Here is a 25,367-nt window from a genome sequence, read left to right on the forward strand (position 1 = left end):
ACCAGCAACCTTTTAAACATCCAAAGGCACATTCCACCACCATTCTGCACTTGCTCAGCCTATGGTTGAACCAGCCTTTACTGCTGTCCAGTCTGTCGGTTTATGGCTCCATGACTCATGAGAGTAAGGGGTAGGCTGGGTCTCCCAGAATCACGATTGGCATTTCAACATCACCAATGGTTATTTTACTGTCTGAAAAGAAAGTCCATGCTTGCAGCTTTCTGAACAGACCTGTGTTCCTAAATATGCGTGTGTCATGCACCTTTCCCAACCATCCCATGTTGATGTCGGTGAAACAGCCTTGTGATCCACCAGTGCTTGCAAAGCTATTGAGAAGTATCCCTTTCAATTTATGTACTCTTTGGCAAGGTGGTCTGGTGCTACGATAGGGATATGCATTCCATCTTTCGCCCCACCACAGTTAGGGAATCCCATCGTGGCAAAACCATCCACTATGCCCTGCACATTGCCCAGAGTCACTACCCTTCTTAGCAGAAGTCTGCTAATGGCCCTGCAAACTTGGATCACAACAGATCCCACAGTAGATTTACTCATTCCAAATTGATGCCCCACTGACTGGCAGAAGTCTGGTATTGCAAGCTTCCACAGAGCTATTGCCACTCATTTCTCCACTGTCAGAGCTGCTCTCATTTTAGTATTACTGCACTTCAGGGCCAGGGAAAGCTCTTCACTCAGTTCCTGGAAAGTGGCCTTATGGATTCAAAAGTTCTGCAGCCACTGCTCATCATCCCATAGCTGCATAATGATGCAGTCCCACCAGTCAGTGCTTGTTTCCTGGGCCCAGAAATGGCACTCAACCGTGTAAAGGTGATGCGTGACTGTCGCCAGCATCTGCGGATTTCCCTGCGCTATGTCTTCCAGCAGGGCTGTTTGCGTGGAATCACATTGTTCCGCGCAGCAGCTCCTGTATCGGCTGTGTAAATACTGCAAGATAAGGCACAAGGTGTTTGTAATGCTCACAACAACAGCGTGCAGCTAAGTGGGGTCCATGCTTTTCATGCTATGGCATCCACGTGGGTAACCCAAGCTTGCGAAAAAGGCTTGGTTTGTTTGCCATTGATTTTAGGGAGGGAGGTAAGTGCATCGTGGGAGGTTAACGCCATGTTCCCATAACCACCCACGCCAATGTTTTTTGTCCCATAAGGCATTGCAAGCCCAACTCAAAATTCCACTCTGCTACGTGCGCTGTGGGATAGCTACCCGCAGTGCAGTACTCCGTGTGTTGATGCAAGCCCTGCTAGTGAGGATGTACTCCACCAACACGAGTGTGGAGACACAAGATCGACTTGCTTACATTGGAGGCCTGATGTCAATTTACACAAAGTCGACTTAACTTTGTAGTGTAGGTATAGTCTGAATAACCTGAGACAATTCACTGAATCCCTCTGTGACAATCAAGATAGGACTTCTTCCTTTTGCTCGCCATTTAACAGTCTTATCTAGACAGATATGAACCTCTTTTAGGCAAGGACTGTCTATGTATGTATGGTACCAAGTACAACAGGGGATTCATCTCAATACAAAGTGATAAGGTACTAAAACTTGAGAGCCAAAGAAGTTTTAAACAAGATCACAGTCACCAATTATTATAATTGGACTTCCTGATAACACCAGAGCACACAATTGTTAGAATTTCTCTAACTTGCAGTTTTTCATTTATAACTACTCAAGAAACATTACAGTTGTTTTTTATGATAAAGCTCCTGAGAACAAAATGTTCCTTCAGAATACCTCCAAGAGTTTGTAAAGTACTGAGTGTTCAAAAAATCTAGCCTTCCGAGGCCAAAGTTTTTCATTTGGAACAAAATAGGGGAAAATATCCATGCCTGAGGTTGGGTCACCTTTGTGCCTGTCCATCTCCCATCTGGACCACCAAGATACTTCCTTATTACTCTGACCTCCAGTGCTAGAAGATCTCTAGGTGGGTTCAGGCATGCAAAGGAGGAAAGAGCTTGAAAACATCTTTTTAAACAAAACCAAACAATACGGTAGCCTGAGGAACAAGGCAGGGAGGGGCAGAATTTCTATAGTACTGACAAACATACCTTGGACTGTAATAAACAGACTGCAGCAGAGACTTTTAAAAGAGTTCTTAATTTATACCACAGGGGACACGCACACACACCACCCCCCCCACCCATGAAATCTAGTCAATTATTAAACATCTTGCCCCCTCAACCCCTTTGCCAATTTCCGTGCCATCTCCTCTTGCTATGCAGAAGACTCACAAACAAAAGGAGGGGGAGGGACTTACCACTTGAGTATTCAGTAAGGGAAAATATAGGGAAAGTGACATGGGCAGCAGATGAAGCTTCCCCTGAGGGAGGCTTTCTACCCATGGCCCTGCCCACTCTCCACCCCAACTTGCCTCATTCCTCCTCCCCCCCCACGTGGCCACCACCACCCACGCTCTCCATGTCTCTCCTCTCCTCCACCCTCATTCCCCGCGAGGTCCCCCACCACTCACCACGTCCTTCCTCTCCTCCACTCCCCCTTCCCAAGGAGGCCCCTGCTGCTTGCTCTCCACTCCTCTCCTCTGCTCCACACCCTCTCCCGCAGGGATGCGGCGAATGCCTCGTGAGGGAGAGAGGGTGGAGGAGAGGAGGACATGGCGAGCAGGGGGGCCTCGCAGGGGAGTGGTGGAGAGGAGGGATGAGGCAGGCAGCGGAGACCTCTAGAGCGGGAGGGTGGAGTGGAGAAGAGGAGGGACTCAACCAGGTAGCAGCAGGCACCTCGGGGAAGAGGAAGAGCAGGGACAGGAATAGACAGAACACAGGTTGGGCCACCGTGGCCTAGGGGTCTGGTGGCGGGTCGGTGCCAGGGACCTATTATACCCACCGCCTATGGAAACCGACCATACACAGCTATTTTCTCTGATCTTTCTTACAGTAACTTTAGGTGTTAACTGTAACACAAATTAAAGTCATGGGGGCCATAACTGTGACTTAAAGGTATCCTTTTAATGAAGTATTCATAAACGTTTACTCAGCTACCCACGGTTAACATGAGTACCACCGACATGAATTTGCCTAATTGGTCCCCCCCTGCCTTAAAACCTTCATGCTTCATTTTTTTTAGTTGATGCTACAGTTCTAAGGCCTGATCCTGCAACAAGATCCATGCAGGCAGATTGTTAAGCCTGTCCACCTGTACAGATCTCATTGTACCATTGGAGCTCCAGTACATTTCTGGGGGTTGTAAAGCATCGTCCAGGGGTCCACCACAGCTCTCATTGCAGGATGGGGGCTCCAAAGCACCATTTTAATATTCCCAACTTAGACAAGATACACATTGCAACTACTGCAGCTGCTGTTCTGTGTCACCACTTTCTAGATACAACAAAGGTCTATTTGTATAAACCATCAGAAAAATATTACTTCAATTTGTTTACTTTCTATTCAAAGTGCTATCAAATGTAGTCATTTTTACTGTTGACCTGTATAGGCAGTTTCTCCCTTGCAGAAAACATCCCTATAGCTATCAACAGGTGAGCAGAAAAATCCTTGCCCCTCCACTTCTCCCAGAAAATGTTTCAACAAAATCCAGACAATAATACTTAAAGAGCTCTACTGGACATTCAATTTGTAAAACCGCCAATTAAAAAATATAAGAACTTCAAGTTGACCATCTCCCTTTATGGCTTTTACCACCAAGGTCACTACATTTAGGATTCCTCAAAGTTCTTAGGCATTTCCTTTCTACATATAATTAGTGGATTTTCTTCATCTTCACTCTCACGTTCATGGTTTTGTTCCAATTCTTAGAATTTAAATCCATGTATTTCATTCAGTAGATTTTTAATCAACCTAAAACTAGGAACATGTTGAGTCTCTACATTTTAACAGTGTAGCCATCTCACCCTAATAAATGGTTGTCATGTTGCAACATATGAGCCCTCCAAAGCACAGGATTCTAATTACTGTATTGCCTCTCTGCCTTCTATACCAAACTGCAGGTCACGACCCAGTACTGGGTCGCGGCAGCTCTGGTCACCACCACGGACCAGGCCATTAGAAGTCCTGTCGACGGTGCTGCTCGGCTAAGGCGGGTTAGTCCCTACCTATTCTGACACCATGCTGCACCCCGGAAGGGGCAAGCAGGAGGTCCATCTCCTAGGCAGGGGTGGGTGGGGGGAGCGCCACGGAGCTCCACACGCAGCCCCCACCCCAAGCACCAGCTCCGCACTCCTATTGGCCGGGAATGCAGGGGGGCAGTGCCTGCGGGCAAGAGCTACTTGCGCACCTCCGCCTAGGACCCAGACCTGGCCACTTCCAGGGCGCAGTGTGGTCCGCAGTGCCAGGACAGGCAGGAAGCCTCCCTTAGCACCCCCGCTGCTCCGCTGACTGGGAACCGCCTGATGTAAGCCTGCGCCCCAATCCAGCCCTGAGCCCCCCCAAACCCAGAGCCCCTTCCTGCACCCCAAAACCCTCATCCCCAGCCCCACCCCAGAACCTGTACCTTCAGCCCAGACCCCCTTCAACACCCTAACCTCCTGTCCCAGCCCTGAGCCCCCCCCACACCGCAAACCCTTCATCCCCAGCTCCGTTGGGTCGCAGGCATCAACAATTTTCTTCAACTGGGTCATCACAAAAGTTTGAAAACCACTGTTCCATCCTTATTACAATTCCAACCAGATTTTACTACTACTATCTCAAGAGCTACTATACCTAAAAGTAGCTGGATTTTTCACTTTCAAATGGTATACAGCATTAATATGTAACTCTGGAGGTCTGTGATGTTAACTTATAAAATGATACTACAATTTGAGGGAGGGGGAGAAGCAAAGTCAGGTGATTCTAATCACTTGTACAGTGCAAAGCACTTCAGTACTTTTAGGACTAACTGCAATAAGTTACCTGGTTTTACAGAATGATTACTGCCTGATTTGTTGTTACTGAAGGCACAAGAAAAAGTATCAGTTTGGCACAATCCAACTTAATCACAAGAATAACCTGACAAACGAGGTATTGGAGGAAGGCGTACATCAGCACTGATCCCCAGATTAAAACAGAAGGCATCAGTTAAAGAGCCTGGATGACACCCAACTCAAGAGTCCTTTCTTGCAAACAGGCTGATCAGCAGAATACCCCATTCTCTGGAGATGGAGTTCAGAACACTGCTTTTCGTAGGCCACTCATGATTCTGGGAGAAATTCCTGCTGAGGTGATCAGCCAACCGATTCAGAGCACCTAGTAAATGCGCAGTTGTGGGAATGATATCTTCCTTGATGCAAGTTAAAAAAAACAAAAACCTTTATTGCTTCCTGGAGCACTCTCCTTCCTGCTTGTTCACAAAATACATTGCTCTGGTATTCTTCGGTAAGTATGAGGCCAACAAGCCCAGCATGCATTTTAAGCAGTTCAAAGCTCCAGGACATTGATGTGAAGGGAAGCTTGTGTTCTATCCACAAATACGGAACTTTCGATGTCCCTAGCTGTGCTCCCCGACCTATAGTGGAGGCATTGGTAACTATAGCCCCGGTTGGTGGAGGACCAACAAGGGAACACCTTAACGTACATTGATCTGATCCGTCTGCCACTCTAGGAACCCTAGAATGGCCGATGGCACTTGTAGTAGGCTAACCAATGACTAACAATTCAGAAGACTTACCAACTTCAAACAGCTTTGAAGAGGATGAAGGTGCAATCTTGCATGCTGGACTACTTAAGTGCATGAAACCATATGACCTGGCAACTTCAGGCACACATGGAACACAGCTGAAGGGTGATACTGGAAGGACAGACATAGGCGATGAATTGTTTGAAATTGCTTGTTTGGCAGAAAAGCCACCAAAACTTGTAAAATCTAGTTGGGCCCCAATGAACTCTAATTTTCTGCTGAGATCAATGTTTATTTTCCTTTGTTCAATATCAGATCCAGTCAGAGAGACGGTGTGAACTGGACATGACAGACCTTGTCTTTGGACTTGCTATTCACTAACCAATCATCTACATATGGAATGACATGAATTTCCTTTTTTTCCTGAACTATATGCTGCTGTTACAGTCATGGCACTTAGTAAATATGCATGGGGCCAAAGCGGAGCACTGTGTTGACAATGTTGAGCTGCCACTACAATTTCAAACCTTCTGTGTCTTGGGAAGACCACCACTGGAAATAGGCATTCTGAAGATCAAGAGTAGCAAACCAGTCGCCGTGATCCAAAGCAGGAAGAATCATAGGTCGGGTTACCATGCAGAATCTCATGTATTTTACACATTTGAGACTGTGGGGATGGAGATTAGGTCTCAACCTCCCTTGGACTTGGGGATCAGGAAGTACCATGAGTAGAATCCCTTTCCCCGATGTTAAAGGGGAAACCTCCTCTATGGCTCCAGAAGCATGCAGTCTGCACCTGCTCTAAGAGCAGTGACTCGCGAGGGTGGTCCCTGAGAAGGGTCTGGGGCAGGTGTGGGAAGGGGGAATGGACAATATAACCCGATCCTACAGTGCTTAGGACCCATTTGTCCATGGTTATTGACTCCCAAGAACTGTAGAAGTGAGAGAGCCTGTCCCCAATGGAAGGGATTATTGTCGGGAAATTAATTATTGGAACGTTGCTCTCGACAGCAGAGTCAAATTGGCTGCTTGCCCAAAGCTGTTGGAGGATGGGCTGGCTGGCTGAAATTGGAACCAGAAGGCCTTCTTCTCTGTGATTTGTGTCCCTTCCTGTAGAAATCTTTCCGCCTAGCAGGGTAAGTGGAACGCTAGAAATACCAGAGTGAGCGGTGGTGTTGCTGCTGCTGCTGACTTCCATAATGATCTCTCTAATCACTGAAGTACAAACCCACAACGAACGTAAAATAGCAGGAGTCCTTCAAAGGACGTCATAACTCATCTTTTTTTCAGAAAACAAAACCAAAAAAAAAAAAAATCAACCATTAAAGGTAAGTCCTCTATGCTAACGGAGAATTGTGAAAACTTCAGAGAGAAAAAGTAACAAGCAGCAGCTAACAGCTGGGGAGGAGGGGAACTATCTGAAGGTGTACAAAGGTTTGCTCTCGTATATTTGGGGGACAAAGAGGACACCCGCTCATCCTTCCCTTAAGTAGCAAACCAACAGCCAGTTTTCTTCTTGAAAGAGGGGTCTCAGCCAGGCTTGGCTGAAAATGGTGGAGAGAATTTTGGGTGAGAAGTTTCTTTAGGCAGAGGATAACTTATTAAGTTTAGGTTCTAGAAAGTGGTTGTGATTTTATTTTGTATCCAACCATTTGTTTCCAATATTCTTATTCACTAATCATTTGAATTTCTGTTCCTTAATAACGAACTTATTCTTTTGTTTCACAATAAATATATCTAAGTGCTGTGGCATTGAGCAAAGTGGTGATGCAAAGTTGAAACTTCCAAGCTGGCGCGTGCTGCTCCTTTAGGAGCAGCAGGCCCGGCAATTCTGCGAGTGTTCAGTGGATAATGGGCTGGACGCTGCAGGACAATGCTCCAAGGACTCGGGGGCTGATGTGTGCCTTTTGCTAACCAATACAAGAGAGCAAGGCTTGCAGAGGCCTGGAAGGCAGTGCCTCTACAGCCACAGACCAGTAGTTTTAGGGAGCTGACCCCCAGCAGGCACTGACAAGGGTTCCTTATGCTAAGGAGGTAGTGGTGAGGTGACTCATAGCCCCTGGTACCTGGGGAGCATCACAAGTATATCTAGCAGGGTCCCAGCGGGGTCTGCCCGCAGTCCAGTACTATTCAATATTTTCATTAGTGACTTGGATAACAGAGTGAATATTATGCATATAAAATTGCAGGTGCCACATAGCTGGAAGGGGTTGCAAGCATTTTGGAGAACAGGATTAGAATTCAAAGCGACCTTGACAAATTGGAGAATTGGTCAGAATTGAACAAGATGAAATTCAATAAAGACAAATACAAAGTACTACGCTTAGGAAGGAAAAAATCAAATACAAAACTACAAAATGGGGAATAATGGGTAGGCAGTAGTACTGCTAAAGGTCTGGGGATTATAGTGAGTCAATAATGTGATACAGTGCTAAAAAGGCTATATTCTGGGGAGTATTAACAGGAATGTCATACGTAAGACAGGGGAGATAACTATCCTACTCTACTCAGTGCTGGTGAAGTCTCAGCTGGAGTACTGTGGCCAGTTCTTGGCGCCATGCATTAAGGCAGATATGGTCAAACTGGAGGGAATCCAGATGACAGCCTTAAAAATGGTAAAAGATTTGGAAAACCTGACCTATGAGGAAAGAATAAAAACTAAGTATGTTTAATCTTGAGAAAAGATGACTGAGAGGGAACCGGATAACAAGGGCTGTTATAGAGGACAGCGATCAATTGTTTTCCATGCCCAGTGATAGAAGGACAAGAAGTAATGGGTTAAATCTGCAGCAAGGGAGATTTAGGTTAGATATTAGGAAAATCTTTCTAACTTTAAGGCTAGTTAAACTCTGGACTAGGCTTCCGAGGGAGGTTGTGGAATCCTCCTCACTGGAGATTTTTAATAAGAGGTTAGACAAACTTTTCAGAGATGATCTAGATATACTTTGCCCTACCTCAGCATGGGGCAGGGGAGGTGGGGATTAGATGACCTCTTAAGGTCCCTTCCGGCCCTACATTTATGTGATTTTTTGAAAGGGAGGATTAGGTAGTGTTTTGAAATTGTTTCAGAGCCTGACAAGGAAAGGTACAAAACCTGTTATGATGCCAGTTTGAAATCTAAAGGAGGAACATCATGTGGCACACAGGTGTTTTTTTAATAGTTTCTCATCAGCAAAAAAATAACCAAACCAACACACACTTCTCCAGTTAGATGACTGAAGTTTAGAACTTTGGTGGCAAAGAAACATTCTAAAAGTGTAATGAGCTATACAGCAGATCACAATGCGTTTCTGCATAGAGAAGCTTAAGCTTCCCATCCATCCCCTACCCCACCAACTTGTGTTAGTGGCCACCCCTACACTTCTTAAATACACAAAACTCATTATTCTGTTATTGTTTCTTATATACTACCCTCATCACTGTAATCACCTTCCAGTACACATTAAATGATGGGAGTGACGTTTCTTATGTGTTTTACTCTCTCTTCCTTTCTCCCCACAGGGAAAATTGGGTGAAATGTAATGGTTTGTTTTGGTAGCATGTTTAAAAAAAATGTTTCCCCCACTGAAAAGAACTAGTCAGCCTGCTCCTAAATGAGGGAGAGGGGCTAACTGCACAATACCTTCAATTTTAAACCTGTCTGTATATGCTGGATGAAGAATGTTGGCAAAAGAAGTTTAGGCTAAAGATAAAAATAAGTATTTTTTCCATATAAGGCATCAATCCTTGCTCAAGTCACAATTACACCTTACAAAATATCTAATTAACAGACATCAAATGGAGATTTAATATATGTCAGTAGACTAAACTTAGAGAGTCCTGTAAAAGCGGGGAGAAAACGATACTGAACAGACAGAACTAGGAGAAAAAGTAAGCTGCAATATAGGTGGGATACATTTTAAAAACAAGAATGTTTTTGTGTGTGACCTTCAAATGATTAAGCCCCACTCCTTTCAATAATTCAACTTTAGCCCTGTGTGCATGCACGGCACAAGTTGCTAATAGAGGCATTCAAAATGTCAACTTAAAACTTGATACAACATACAGAGTTTTACAATATGCAGAAGTTGAGACAGTTCAGTTTGCCACTGTTAAAGCCACACCCAAAAACCACATCCAGGATAGAACAGCAACTTAAGTAATCAAGTAGGAACTAACTAAAAAACTTTTACCTCTGTCTCAATGATCCAAAGAGATTCAGTTAAGAGAAACTATCCCCATCTGAAAGAACTGATTGGAGAGGGGATCCCAAGACATCTCCTCATAATCCTCCACTTGAGCTTTGGTACGCTCCCTTCCCTGAAACGCTCTCTACCTTTATATGTCTCTCAAAATGAGCCAGAGGACTTCTAGCTAATCCTAGAAAGGAGGGTAGCCGAAGAGATTACACGACAGGGAGAGCTTCAAAATTCAACTAGCGTAGATAAATGTTCATACTTTATGAAGGTCCATCCTTTATGGATTCAGCTATATAAAGGGACAAACAGATGGTTAGGATGAACCATAGGTATAATGACAAACATAAGAGATCACAACCTGGCTCCCTATTTGAAAGATCAGTTATTCCATAAGCTTTACATCCAATTCCCAAAGAGTATGCATGTGACTGTGGGGGATGTCTATCATTAACTCCTGCCTAATTAAAGCCTGCATGGGTAGCTTCATAAGACTATGAAAGTGCTGATGGGGCACAATTCTGGCCAAACAGCCTGGATCTAAAAGAACATTTGGAATGACATTCTTTTTAAAAAGAAAAGGAGTACTTGTGGCACCTTAGAGACTAACCAATTTATTTGAGCATGAGCTTTCGTGAGCTACAGCTCACTTCATCAAGTGAGCTGTAGCTCACGAAAGCTCATGCTCAAATAAATTGGTTAGTCTCTAAGGTGCCACAAGTCCTCCTTTTCTTTTTGCGAATACAGACTAACACGGCTGTTACTCTGAAACCATTCTTTTTAAAGGAACTTTAGTTTTGCCTTTCTACCCCTATAAACAATATTTTCCATTTTGTTCTCACACCACATACGTAAAGGAAACTGCCTGCTAACTATCTCTTCTCTTGATCTACACAGACACAATGGTTTGCACTGTGCAAGTCAACACGGGGAATCCCACATTTGTGCAGTTTCCCTAGTCATTGAACGGAAAGAGTCTCACAAAAACAACAATTATATCTATGCGTCTGAACTTTGTACTTTTCTGGTAGCAGCATGAAACTTGATTAGGACTGCAGGAACCTAGTCAGTAACGGTACATGCTGCTGTTGTGATGGCAAGAGGCAGAGAGACTGACTGCAGGTTATTGAATGAGCAATCAGAAAGACCCTTTGCACACAGCTTGAAAAAAGTAGTCTGGAGGACAGGGAGAATGTTCTCTTCTCCACCCACCACAAGCCAGTAAAAATGAAACTGAAGTGCCTAGAAAACCAGATCACATACCTGTAAGGAGGTATTTACTATTTCTCTTTTCTTCCCCCAAAATTTAAAAAAAAAAAAAAGTGTTCAGAGTAATTTACCTTTTCATAGAATATCAGGGTTGGAAGGTACCTCAGGAAGTCATCTAGTCTAACCCCCGGCTCAAAGCAGGACCAATCCCCAATTAAATCATCCCAGCCAGGGCTTTGTCAAGCCTGACCTTAAAAATCAATAAGGAAGGAGATTCCACCACCTCCCTAGGTAACGCATTCCAGTGCTTCACCACCCTCTTAGTGAAAAAGTTTTTCCTAATATCCAACCTAAACTTCCCCAACTGCAACTTGAGACCATTACTCCTTGTTCTATCATCTGGTACCACTGAGAAAGGTCTAGATCCATCCTCTCTGGAACCTCCTTTCAGGTAGTTGAAAGCAGCTATCAAATCCCCACTCATTGTTCTCTTCTGCAGACTAAATAATTCCAGTTCCCTCAGCCTCTCCTCATAAGTCATGTGCTCCAGCCCCCTAATCATTTTTATTGTCCTCTGCTGGACTCCAATTTTTCCACAGCCTTCTTGTAGCATGGGGCCCAAAACTGGACACCGTACTCCAGACGAGGCCTCACCAATGCCGAATAGAGGGGAAATGATCACGCTTTTTTCTACAAGGAGAACATTAATGCCCAACTTGTGACAGAACACTCACCTATTGGCTAATGCAGTGTCAAAATACAAAATTTGGTCTGTAAAGAATGGGGGAGCCATACTTGCTGTTAGGAGTAGCTCCTTCCCATTAATTCACAGTATACTTTTGGCCTAAATTAGCCTACTTTGCAAGTGATTTGGTTGTGCAGTAACTGCCCGGCTCCAACACAGAACTCACATGCACGCTTCAAGAATGGCCCAGGAGATTAGCACTAATACTGCCAATCCTTTGATTTTATCTTAAGTCTTAGAGAAAAAACACTAAATTATAGAAGTCTCAGCTCTTTGAGACAGGCAAATATGTCAGAAGCTCAGCTTGCATTTAACGTTTCTAGCCCTCATGGTTGCAGGAAAAAAAACCTTGAAAATGTGATCTGTAAACTGTTGAAAACCAGAAAGCAAATAAAAATGACCCCCAAATTAATTTAATAAGATCCTGTAATTTTGGGGCCTGACTCATGGTTTTTGAGTGTTTGGGAGTGGAAATAACATAGCTGCTGGCCACGTGTTTTCATCCCTCATATGCAAACTTGACAGACTCCCCACTCCTCCTTAGAAGATTCTGTGGAGGGGTAGAGAAGATCAGCTACCACAGGAATTAAAATCCTGGACGCTTCTGCAGTAAAGGGCACTCCAGGTCCAAATCCCAATTTACCTTCTTTCATTCAGAGTAGGGAATAAAGGTTACAAGCAGCACCAGTAGTAACAGGTGTGAGAACAATCGTAATGACTGAAGACTCAAACTGGACAGTTGTGACCATGAGAACTTGAGAGCCAAATGTGTTTTTGTAAGCCTGCCAAAGCAGCAGGTGTGGGAGTTCTGTACTACATGCAGGTAAAACTATTGCTAAACTGTGGTAAACAGCTCATTGTCACATGATGAACCACGTGGATCCCTAAGATTAAACACCTGAAAATACTTTGCGTACACAAAACATGCCCCTTTACAGTTAGATTCTAAGTATTACTTAAGATGTATTTTTGTTTAAGAAGTTATTTACACAAAATCTATTGAGCAAGATAGATTTGGGGGAGGGTGCAAATAGTGTCACCTAGACCAGTGGGTTCTTAAAGCTGGTCCACCACTTGTTCAGGGAAAGCCCCTGGCGGGCCGGACCGGTTTGTTTACCTGTCACATCCGCAGGTTCGGCCAATCGCAGCTCCCACTGGCCACGGTTCACCGCTCCAGGCCAATTGGGGCTGCAGGAAGCGATGCAGGCCAAGGGACATGCTGGCCGCCCTTCCCGCAGCCCCCATTGGCCTGGAGCAGCGAACCGCAGCCAGTGGGAGTCGAGATCGGCCGAACCTGCAGACGCGGCAGGTAAACAAACCCGTCCAGCCCACCAGGGGCTTTCCCTGAATAAGCGGCAGACCGGCTTTGAGAACCACTGACCTAGACAACAAATCGCAGAGCTCCACTTCACAGTCCCACCACTCTCAGGCAATGCTTTTGAATAGCCATTGAATGCCAAAGTAAAATATTTCAACTACAAACACTTCTGAAACATTTCTGTGTAAGTAATTTTTGACTGTTCCAGACAGAACCAAGTTTTTGATCTACAGTGAAGATGTGTATGCATATAGTCAATACATAAACTCACTGTATGTAGGTTTAAATTTATAAACTAATTTTAGTACTGATATTCAAATAAGAGCCTGTAGATCACTAGTTCAAATCCAGCCAAAGACAATAATGGCCTGAATTCACTTTGGTGGTTTCAGCCCCGTTTATAGTAGGAAGGTGCCCATACACCAGAATTGTCACCTTTGCTTTCTCCTGGGCCTCCCTGCGAAGACTGCCAAGATCACCCTCCCCCACCACCTCCCCCTGAAAACAGAAACAGTCCCCATAAACCATGCTTGACTTTCACTATTAGAGCAATGTAAAGAAGGGATGCACAGCTTTTTCACAAGCCACACAACAGGCCAGAGAAGTCTGGGCTCAGCAGTTGTCGATCCAGCATTTTTAAGGAGCACCAAAATCACAAGCAGCTGATTTCTGTGCTAAAGAGTAGAGCCCTAGACAGATACAAAACTTATAACCATGGATGCGGGTATCCGTGGCGCTGCAGGGCTCTACCAGGAACCGCAGCAGTGAAAGCAGCAGCCCGGCAGTCTGCCACCCCCAGGAGCCAGTGCCCTACACCGGCGGTGCCTCCAGCATGCCTGAACCACCCCGCAACCCCTGGTGGGCAGTGCTGGGGTCAGCAGAGCCACACCAGAGGAACTGCTGATACACAGTGCTGGCTCCTGGGGGCAGTGGCCCACTGGGCTGCTGCTTTTGCCGCGGTGGTTCCCAGTAGAGCCCTACAGCTCCGTGGATACCAATTTATATCCGCGGATATACATTTTGTATCCGCACAGGGCTCTTCAGAAGAGCGGGAAACCACCACTAAAGAGTCGGCATAATTTAAAACTTTTCTTGTGTGTTATCATGCAATACTGCCAGCTCCTCAATCCACTCTGTAGTACAATAGTGTTTGGAAGAGCATTACTACATCTGAATAGAAAAGACCTGGAAAAGTGACCCTAGCACAGAAATGACTGATGCCATTTGACTTGTGCTTTATGCACCTGATGGTGTGGGAAGAACGATAAGTCCCTGTAAGAAAAGCCTCTCTCAAACATGCCCTGAGCTCTGTAAAATGCCAAGGTGTAGTAGCAAATTGCCCAGTGGCTCCTCAGCCTCAGGCCCTGATTCAGCAACACATGCGTTTAACTTTGTGTTTGACTTACGCACATATTTAAGTGCTTTGCCAAACTGGGGCTTACGAGACTATGAGTCAGTCTATGCAGAGCCCAGGCACTTGGAGCCATTAGGCTTAACTGTTACCTTTAGTTCTGATATTAGTGAAATGAACAACCTCTCCTGTAGGTAGAATGGCCAGAAATGAGTGTTTCAGCAAAAAGAGGTTCAATTTAAGTTACTAGCAGAAAGAGCAAGAGTAAAATGCGTCTTCCCCTCAAATGAAAGGAGATGTTCATAACGTCCATATGGGTGGGCAAACAAAGCAGGAATACAAATTTCATATCCAGGAAATGAAGAGGAAGACGGCGGCTGCTCATTAATATTCTGCGCAGTGAAAATTTCCATTAGTCTCCCACAAATGAAAAATGCAAATAGCTATGCTGAAGAGCTCGAGCAGAACAAAAATTTTAGTGTCAAATTATAAGTTATCATCAGGAACAAAAAGGGTTTCTCTGTTCTTTATTCGCTCTGAGTTTCTGGAACCGCTCACAATGGGACACACAGAAGCTATTGTTAGGGTACCTGATTTAGTCTCAGGTTTCTTAGATTCCAGAAAAGCCTGTCATGAAAAGGGTTTAAAAAAAAATCCTTTTCACATCAGAAGGATCACCAGCTGCAATCCATTGCATCACTGGTCTCTGGCACACCTCCATAGACCCTGCCTCACACAGCAATATAAATACACAAAAGCTCTTTTATAAGGGTTCGAAGGAAGTAGCCAAGGAATAGGTTCAACCTGATGTATCTACCTGAATCCAAGTACTCAGAACAGTAAAAGGTTTTAATTACCAACTCATACTTACCTTTTATTGTCTCTGTAAACGCAATAATTGGTATATTGTACACCTACTGTAGTGCATATAAAATGTAAGATGGATGACAGCTGTTCTATTAGTTAACTAGATGCCTTACAGAAGAGGGAGCTTGGCAGGTGGCTGACTATTGTGGTTAATGTGAACCCAGATGTTCAAAAGATACTAAAAAGAAAAGGAGGACTTGCGGCACCTTAGAGACTCACCAATTTATATGAGCATGAGCTTTCCTGAGCTACAGCTCACTTCATCCGATGAAGTGAGCTGTAGCTCACGAAAGCTTATGCTCATATAAATTGGTGAGTCTCTAAGGTGCCGCAAGTCCTCCTTTTCTTTTTGCGAATACAGACTAACACGGCTGCTATTCTGAAACCTGTCTAAAGATACTGTATTTGAAGTCTGGGTTTTAAGATTACCATGAAAACTTTGTGAAATTGCTGGAGACACACACACAGACATGTTTTCGCTCATCATCTAAGTAGTGTGGACCAGAATTTACCAGTATGCACAAAGAGATACAAGGGCCCTAAATTTTTGAAGAGTGACTTCACTAGCCAGTCTGAACTCAGAAGTGGTTTTGTTAAAAGAAGAAAACACAGTTAAGAGTTTTTGCACACTAAAACTCCTGTGTTAACTTAAATTATCCTATTAATAGGACGTGTCACAGTGCAATATGCCTCTTCAATTCTGTGCTATATAGCCACTATAAAGGAAAAATTGTAATCAATCCAAACGCAGCTGGAAGATGTGGAATGGTGTATACTTGGATAGTTAGTATATACTTGGATAGTTAGTATATACTTGGATAGTTAGTATGTGAAACACATACTGTAAAATCAGAAATGTTACATTTCACTTTATTAATTTCTGAAACACAACTACTATGAAAGTCAGTAAGTTGCTATAAATACAGAGTAACACAAATATGGATCTGTTACTACAAAAGCTAAACAAAATAAATGCATCATGCTTGCATAGTATCTGACAGATATACAAGTGGAACAGATTCTAAAACTAGGGGCACTCAAACTTAGAAAACCCTGCTGCCTGTCATCAATAGCCTGAAGACATCAGGCCCCAAACATTTCAGTATTAATGCACTCAATATAGACACTTCCATACAGGTACTATGTATTCACATCAGCCTGTTCCACTGAGGAAGTAACCGGATTGCGAGCTACTTGCAGCGTAGCATGGAGGTGAAGTCATGACTTGTGAGGTCTGCATCTGAAGAACAGCAGCAGTTCTTAGCCTCTGGATTAGGCAAGTCCTGAGGGCATTACTCAGTCTATTCAAGATGAAACCTTCTCCCCTTCACCCCAAACCATAAGGTGGAAGCAAAAGGCATAGGTGTGACCTATATTCCTCGAGTCTGTAGCTGCATCTTACCCATTTATTCATTCTCCCCACTACTTTTTCCCTCTTTTTCTATGTACTTCAGAATTGGACACAAACTGCAATCTTATCTCCATACTGCCTTTCATGGCTCTCTCCTTGCTTCCTCTGCCTCTTTACATGCCCCTTGTTTCTCCACTTCTCTTCCCCAGATCCTACACCTCCTTTCTTCCAGATCCCTTTGTCTTTAGAAGGGACATGCTGCTGTCCTGCCTGCTCAGTAAGCATCTTGTTCTATGTGTTGTACACCCCTGCAGGAGAATAGGTACTCTGGATAGGAAGTTGCTCAAAAAACATGCAAAAAAGCCAGGTACAGAGCCTTGACGGGGGGAAAAAAAGCCACCTGCTACGTTCTACTCTCCACCATTAGCCCTCAAGTCAAGGAGCATTAATCTAGCCCCTTCCTCCACCCCTTTCACCAATCACTGACCCCAAAAAAACAAAACACAACGCTTTGTTAACAGAGTTAAGGTTGAGTAGCACTGCCTCATGCCCTTCCAGAGAATGGATGAACTTAAACCTCAGAGCCAAGAAAAAGAATTAAGGTAATGCGTATATACAGTAGAACATGAGAGTTACAAACCGACCGGTCAACCACACACACCTCATTTGGAAGTGGGAAGTACGCAATCAGGCGGCAGCAGAGACAAAAACAAAAAAGCAAACAGCACAGAACAGTGTTAAACATAAACTACTAAAAAATAAAGGGAAAGTTTAAAAAAAGATTTGACATGGTAAGGAAACTGTTTCTGTGCTTGTTTCATTTAAATTAATATGGTTAAAAGCAGTGGTTTTCTTCTGCAAAGTAAAGTTTCAAAGCTGTATTAAGTCAATGTTCAGTTGCAAGCTTTTGAAAGAACCATAATGTTTTGTTCAGAGTTACGAACATTTCAGAGCTACAAACAACCTTCCATTCCTGAGGTGTTCAGAACTCTGAGATTCTCCTGTACATATACACCCCCTCAAACCTGTATCCACTACAGCCCCTTCACAGTTCAGAGGACTATCCAATCTGAGCATGTGTTTTGGTCCCTGTGCCTAATTCCAGGGGACAGAGTTGAAGTTGGGGGGTAAACAGTTATGTAAGTTTAGCCACCCTCTACCTTCTGGAAGGGTATGAGATCGAGCAAGGCAAACTCAGTTTTCATTAATATAGAGTTGACAGAGCATCTCCCCTGCTTAAGGAAATTGTGGTAGAGAGACTGAGGGGTTTACCTCTCTAAGCTCCAACCTCCTCCTGGAGCTTTTATGTCCTTGTTAAGCTTGGAAGGGCCCTGGGGACTGGGAATGGTGGCATGGCTACGAGGACATGCACCAGCTGGACATGAAAAGGGAGAGGAAACAGTGGTGCTTGAGTCTCCTACCCCAAATCTGGGGTTAGTATATGGGGAAGGGGTTCTTCCCACATTTCTGCAGTATGAGGCTCACAGAGGTATGAAATGGCCCATTCATTGTAATAAAGATGTTCTCAGTTGGATGAAAATGAATGTCTTCCCTTCCACAGTAGCCCCACATCAACATACCAGCTTCATATTCCAGACACAAAAACTGCATTGGATACATTGGACTGTCCCAGGGGGCACTTGGGCAGATGGCATTAGGGGCAGGATTTGTTCCGTTAAGTCAACACCGTAAGTTTTTCCGTTTGTATCAAAGGACTTCCTGAGGAAACAGCTTGTAGAGATGTGAACTGTCTGTTAAAAGAAAAAGGTACTAGAGATGTTATAGTATAATAATTTGAAATATTTCTGAAGTGGTCCTTGGTAAAGCTGAATAGCTGAGCTCAGGGACAGTCCCACTATAAGTTTTATGAGGGTCACAGCCTTAGTTTTGTCCTAGCTTTGCGCCAAAAGTTTTAAGAATCTGAAAACATTAAAAAGGAGCATACTTTGTGGGGATTGTATCTTGGAAATCCTCTGACCAAATGACTACAAAATTTACAAAACTTTCAAAAGGACCTGCTATTCAAAGGAGAAAGCAGGCATAGAGTAGGAGCAGTGTCCACAGCAGACATTCTGAGGACAAAATTTAAACTTGCTCCTTGGGTGGTGATCAGGTTCAATGGCTATTTGTTGCACTGATCTACCCAGTGACTAACGTCAAGCATGCCTCTATACACTCTTGCTTGCAACACAGCAAGAATCTTGCAGCACACGCACAAGTCACACTCACTTTGGTGTGGAACTTCAGTGTCAGCAGCCTACAGAACCAGAGAAAACCCCTAATATTTTAAAACAGGGTTTGCCCAGTATGTCAGTGGGTGCCAGACAAAAGCCAAGATCAAACCCGTTTGGGCCATCACTTTTCAGTGGGGATAGTATCCAGGCAGAGAGATACTATAGCAAGAGCCACCTCTGGACTATGAACTTATACTAATGGGAGCATTCTAAGCAAAGGACTGAAGACCTTCTAACGATTTGGAAGCAACCAGAGACTTAACAAGCCAGCAGTTTATTCCATCACTGATCCAAGAACTTTGCAATTATTGTATGGATTTGATTCCTTTAGCCAATTTTAACTCTCACCTTTCTTTCTTTTTATAAATAAACCTTTAAATATTAGATACTAAAGGACTGGCAATAGCATGATTATTGGGTAAGATCTGAGTTGTATATTGACCTGGGTATGTGGCTGGTCTTTTGGGATCAGAAGAACCCTTTTGTTTGATAATGATGAGTGGCTATTTAAAGCCAATTTTAAGTCTAGTGTCTGGCTGTTGAATCCAGGACTGGAATACCTAAGGGGGCTGAATTTCTGACTTCTTGTCAGCCAGCGTGGTGAGACAGAAGTTTACTTTTGTTGCTGGTTTGGTATCTCTCATGGAAGAATAACCACCAGTTTTGGTGTGTGTCTGCCCTTTTTCCCAGCGGCTTGTCCTGAATTTGGTATGGTCGGTTGTGACCCACGGAGGCACAGTGACAGTTGGTAAACAGGGGTACTGTAACCTGGAGATCCAATCCAAAAGTGGGTTGAATCATGGGATTTCACTCAGAAGTGCAGGGGATGGACCTGTACAAGGTGTTACTTGTAAAAGGGCTCCAATAGGGCAGGAGGAGAGGCATGTCAAAGATACAGTCCATCTTGAACCATGACAGAGAATCTTAGCTTTCATTTCTCTATTTCTCATACTCATAGTTGTGAAACATAGGTTGTGACCCAAGTACATGCTAAAGGCTTAAAAACCAAGAAGGCACTCCATTTTTTCTTCTTAAATCTCAATTCTGTTCATCTACTGACTAAACCAAATATGAATACTTAAGACTTTTTAAACATACTGAATATATTTTAGGTAACTGGACAGCTCATCTTCAATCTTTGTGTTCTTCCACACGCTAGAAGCCTTTTCGGCACTGATTGTTTTTCTTAAGGCAAGTCCACTTCAGCCCTGCAAGACTGACTGTTCACTATTCAGGTTTACCTGTCCCCATTAAGTTCCCCCCACTTGTATTAATCATTTCTTCAGGTGTGTTTGTAGTACACATTAAGCACAATGGCAAGTTTTGTCCTGTTCTCTGGAATTTGGTCTACCTATGGTCTCTTCACATTTCCTCATCATACATGGATTCCTGTTCTACCCCTCCAATCTTTAAGTCAGGGGTAGCTTTTAAGTCCCCTTCGGTGCCTCATTATTTTGATGTTAAGAATTTTATTAACTCCCTTAAACTGAATAACTGCATTTTCCTTACATCTAGCAAAAATAACTATATTTGCACCAGTCATCTTCACCTTTGCCACAAATTTTATTTTGTGTGGCCACAGAACCTTTGATTAGCAAGAGTTCTGACCATCCTTCATCTCTCTATTTAAGTCTATTGTCTTTTCAAGATAGGCTTCTTGTTCACACCTTGGAATTCTATTTATAGCCACCAATACACCGACCCACTTTCTTTTCAGGCTGGAGACTTTGTATTTTGTGTATGCTCTTGTATATTTCTTCACTGCTTGACTTTATCATTTAGCCTCAATTTATTCAAGAAAGCTGGGGAAGCTTCCATATTTTCTTCCAAAGTGCTTAAACAGAAATTACACATTGAAAACCAATCACAGAATAGCCATGGATGACCTCTGAACAAAGGGTAATAAGCAGCTGAATGTCTACAATATTGAAATTTCCTGAATTAAACACGTCCAAGTTCAAAATTCATGGAGCACAGCTTTGTCTTTGATTCTAGTCTAGACAACAAGATTCGTCACTTAGAATAAAATGAATATAATCTGCCATTCATTACAAAGAACAAAAACTAGTCACAGTTCACTGTGGGATGTATTTGCCCATTTTTTAGGATTTCTCAACCATCATTTGAAATAGTGCAAGAAAAGAGGCTCTTTAAAAAATAAATCTTACCCACATTATACAAGAAATTATATCTCCCTAACTAGTACAAAACTTTCCACCAAGGAGAGTCAATTTTGTTTCACCAGGAAGCTTATGCTACCCGTGCTTCACTCCCATAACCTATGATGGACTTGAAGAAAAAAATCCCACATCACTGGATGCACGTGCACTCATATGCAGAGCCATTAACACACCAAGAGAGATTAGAGGCCCAGAAAGAACAATAATTTCTGAATAATAAAATGGCGACTCTCTTTCTGAAGAGGTGTCAAACTGTTTTTTTACATCCTAGTGTTAATTATTACAGGTTACTAAAATAAGGGAAATATTTGTGTGCATCACAGGTAATTACAGCCTCTTATTCTGTGCTTTATATAGCAAAAATGAAGATTTATCACGGATGATAAAGTACACCTTTTGTACGGAAGCAACAGGGTCAGATATGAATTAATCTTTTGTGAAAACAACTACTCAGCTCAAAATTAGTGTTCACGTTTAAACTACAACTAAGAGTATCACTAGAAGCCACTGCAGGACTTTTAATCAGGCTAGTTCATTTCAAGTCTAAACACTAACAAAACCAAAATGATGGCAGCAAGGCAAAAAAAGAAAACAAGCATACCACCCAAAAAAGTAAGTTTTATCTTCAGCCAAGATTATCAGGAAGCAGAGACTCTCTCTCCAACTGCCACATACCTTGGATGCTTGGGGCGTTGATATCACATGAACAGTGCTGGGTTTGACTCCATTAGCCTTAGGTCGCTTATAGAGGGCAAACCTGCTTTTCCTACGTCCTCTGTCACCATTAGGGAGGGAGCCATTGTACCTAAGAACAGACAAGAAGTTCATGTTTATTCCAGACTCTTTGGCATGCAGCAGTGAAGGGAAGCAGAGTTGGAAATGAAACTATCAGAACACGTGCCATAAAGAGTACAAAGCAGGAGGCAGCACACCCTAGAGCAAGAAAGTTTACTTACTAGATAGAGCCAATAAATACAGCTTTAATTTTCTAAAAAGTGTGAACAAGTTGGTGAATCTGAACTTAACACTTTCACTTATCTTAAGAGATCCTGTTATATGCTATGAAAGGCTGACAGTTGAGTGCAGCAACTTTGGGCTTATTTACGCTGGCAATTTACAGCGCTGCAACTTTCTCGCTCAGGAGTGTGACAAAGCACTGGAAGCTACGCCCCTCGTGAAAGTGGGGTTTTTTTAGAGCGCTGCTTTAGTGTTGCCAGTGTAGACTAGCCCTTTGAGAATGCTGGCTTTACAAGGTATGGAAACATTTCTGCACTCAATATTGGAACACCGGTCTAGCCTTAAGACTCCCAAAATTTCTGTACTTTGAATGCAATTATAACTTTTCTGCACATTTTAGAGTACTGGAAGTTTTTGAAACCTTTGTTTCTCCATTCCCTTCTCCAGAAACCACTGGGGGAAAGGGAAATGGTTTCTAGAAGTTCTTAGGTCCTTAGAGGCACATCCCATTGAAAGAATGGGATTTATGCTCCTAAATCACTTAGGATCTTAAAAATCTACCAGAGGTCTAATGAGGTTTGATTTATTATTTTGGAAATTTAAAACCTCACCTCCTTGTCTGTGAAATGAGACACTTGAATGAAATCATTAATGAGCCTTCCTCATGAATATGATATGTATTAATATTCTCTACCTCCTTCCTCTCTCTCTACAGAGAGCAGCCCCAAAGTACTAGTTATTTAGAGGAAGGTGATCCAGCGTCAGCGAGAATACAGCTTCCTCCAAGGAACGGATTCTTTGGGGGTGCACAAGCCTCAAAATGCCTAGCTTTCCCAAATCCTTTGGTGAGGAAGATTCTTACTACAGTCCTTGTGCACAATGCAATATACTTGTGAGCTCTCTGAACAGACTAGGATCAGCTTTATAAATATGCCCCCCAGGTTTCTCTTTCCTCAGTGCAATTAACAGAGATGCCTCTCCATAAATCAGTTCCTGCCCATTAAATGAGAAAAGGGTCCTGTAGAAAAATATAGTATGATCAGGTAATTAAACTACACCATAATGCATATGTACAAAGTGGCCAAATAACCGGTTGTACAGGCAACCATAATTCTGGCATTTCCTAACTTGAGTGCTCACTTTTGCAATCTGAATGTTTTTAGCATTTTTTATATATATATATATATATATTATATATATATAGACACACACACACACATATACATATACACACACACACACAGTCATCTACACAAGACAGCAATACCTGTGAAATATGCTGGCGGGTTTTAGCTTGCCTCAAGACAATACTCTTTCTACTCAAGTTTTCAAACAGGAAATAGCTACATGTGTAGAAGTAACTCCTTAAGAGATCACACACAGAACAATTAGCGTCATTTTACGTTCTCTTGTATTTTTAAATTAAAGCTTTGCTGTGTAAACACCTGAATATTTAGTACCAGATCTTAGTAGGGCTACTTGATAACTGAGAAAGATATGCAACTCTGCAGTTTCCACGTAAGAACAGTCTCAGTATTTTAAGTATACTACAGGGTTATGCTGGAAAAGGTTATTTTGTCTGAACTTCCTATCTTGCATGACTTTTCTGCATTAGTTAAATAACTCTTATCTCTGAATGACAGAGGTTTTAATGGAGATTTTTAGCTAGTATTTTCCATCCACGAAGCTGCAGAGACACTTCTTTTGCTCTTGTAATTCACTTGGATTCTCCTGATCACAGATGGCATGTTTTCATGAAGATCCAAATCATGTCTTTTTTTAATATACAAAAATTAAATTAGTGGCAAGATATAAGGTATATCTATACAGATCGTTCACTGTCATAAGACAGCAACATTTTATAACGATTCCCTTCCCAAAATGCAACAGCAGCTTACAAAGTATGTGTGGTAGAGTCTTATAAATATACGGAGGTATACAAGTAGAAGAAAATCTATTATTTAAGCTTTGACATTTATAGTGAAGCCAAAGGGTTAGAAAAATATTTCCATTTAGCGCCTAAAGGCAGAAAGTTGCACCAGGAATAGGGACAAATATTTATGTTATGCTTCAAATTTTAGTGCAGCTGCTTTTATTTTGCCTCCAGGACTGGCAATCTAGAATATCAAATACAGTTATTAAGTGTGCGTGAATGTTATATCTATGCTTAATGTCATGGAATCTCCCTCACTCCTCACCACAAGTAACAGTTTACATATAATGTGTATATCATATCTCTATACACATTAACACTTAAACGTGAAAGATACAAACATACCATTAAACTCCATGAAAAGCCAACCTATAAAGTCTAAATCCTCTCAACTCCAGCAAAAGACTGCAGCAGATGTGATTTGCAGCAAACTTAGTCTCTGGAACTTAGAAGAAGCAAATTCCAGAGTTAAAGGACCTTTAATGAGAACACCCTGGCTCATGTGCATGTCTCAGGGGATGTTGCCTGGAGTATCCTAAATCAGTGGTTTTCAAACTTTTTTCCTGGGGACTCAGTTGAAGAAAATTGTTGAGGCCCACAACCCAATGGAGCTGGAGATGAGGAGTTTGGGGTGTGGGAGAGACTCAGGGCTGGGGCAGAGAGTTAGGGTGAGGGCTGGGGATGAAGGGGTTGGGGCGCAGGAGGGGGCTCTGGGTTTGAAGGGGGCTCTGGGCTCGGGCAGGGGATTGGGGCACAGATATAGCTCCAGCGGCTCCCGGTCAGCAGCGCAGCCGAGGTGCAGAGACAAGCTTCCCGCCTGTCCTGGCACTGCGGACCGCGCTGCGCCCAAAGTGGCCAGCAGCAGGTCCAGCTCCTAGGCGGAGGCGCACAAGTAGCTCCGCATGGCTCCCGCCCACAGGCACTGCACGCCCCCAGCTCCAATTGGCGGGAGCACCGTGCCCTCCCCCCCTCCTAGAAGCCGGACCCACTGCTGGCCACTTCCGGAGCACAGTGCGGTGTCAGAACAGGTAGACACTAGCCTGCCTTAGCTGCGCAGCACCGCTGACAGGACTTTTCACATGCCTTGCATGCCGCGACCCCACTACCTGGTCGCAACCTAAACGTTGAAAAATGCTGTCCTAGATGTCCTAAAGTGTCAGGATAAAGCATGCAGAAAAGATGGCCTTGGGGTGCACCTACACTATTTTTCCCCTTAAAAGTTTCTTGGTGGTAATAATGGTGGGAAAGCTGATTTAGACCTGGCACTGGCTTTTTAAACAGCACCATATAACCCTATGGGATAAGAACTGTGCTGGCAGCCTGTCAGCACTCACACCATTGTAAACACAAGTGGCAACGAGCTTCAGGAGAAAATGTAGACAAGGCCACAGATGTACAGGACCAAATACATGAAGGCTTCAGAGACCTTGAATTGTACCTAGAAACAACCTGAAAGCCTTTGGAGCT

General features: G+C 43.3%; 1 protein-coding gene across 1 annotated transcript in view; it reads right to left on the bottom strand.

The window, feature by feature from the left end:
- The window catches only part of PELI2 (pellino E3 ubiquitin protein ligase family member 2), a 130,442-nt gene that overhangs the window by 61,713 nt on the left and 43,362 nt on the right, over positions 1-25,367 (bottom strand). Inside the window, exon 2 of the mRNA XM_048852361.2 lies at positions 21,686-21,815. Within this exon, the coding sequence (XP_048708318.1) occupies positions 21,686-21,815 (130 nt within the window). The remainder of the gene's footprint in view (positions 1-21,685; positions 21,816-25,367) is intronic.

The sequence above is a fragment of the Caretta caretta genome, chromosome 6 (assembly GCF_965140235.1).
Source record: "Caretta caretta isolate rCarCar2 chromosome 6, rCarCar1.hap1, whole genome shotgun sequence".
NCBI classification, from domain to species: domain Eukaryota; kingdom Metazoa; phylum Chordata; order Testudines; family Cheloniidae; genus Caretta; species Caretta caretta.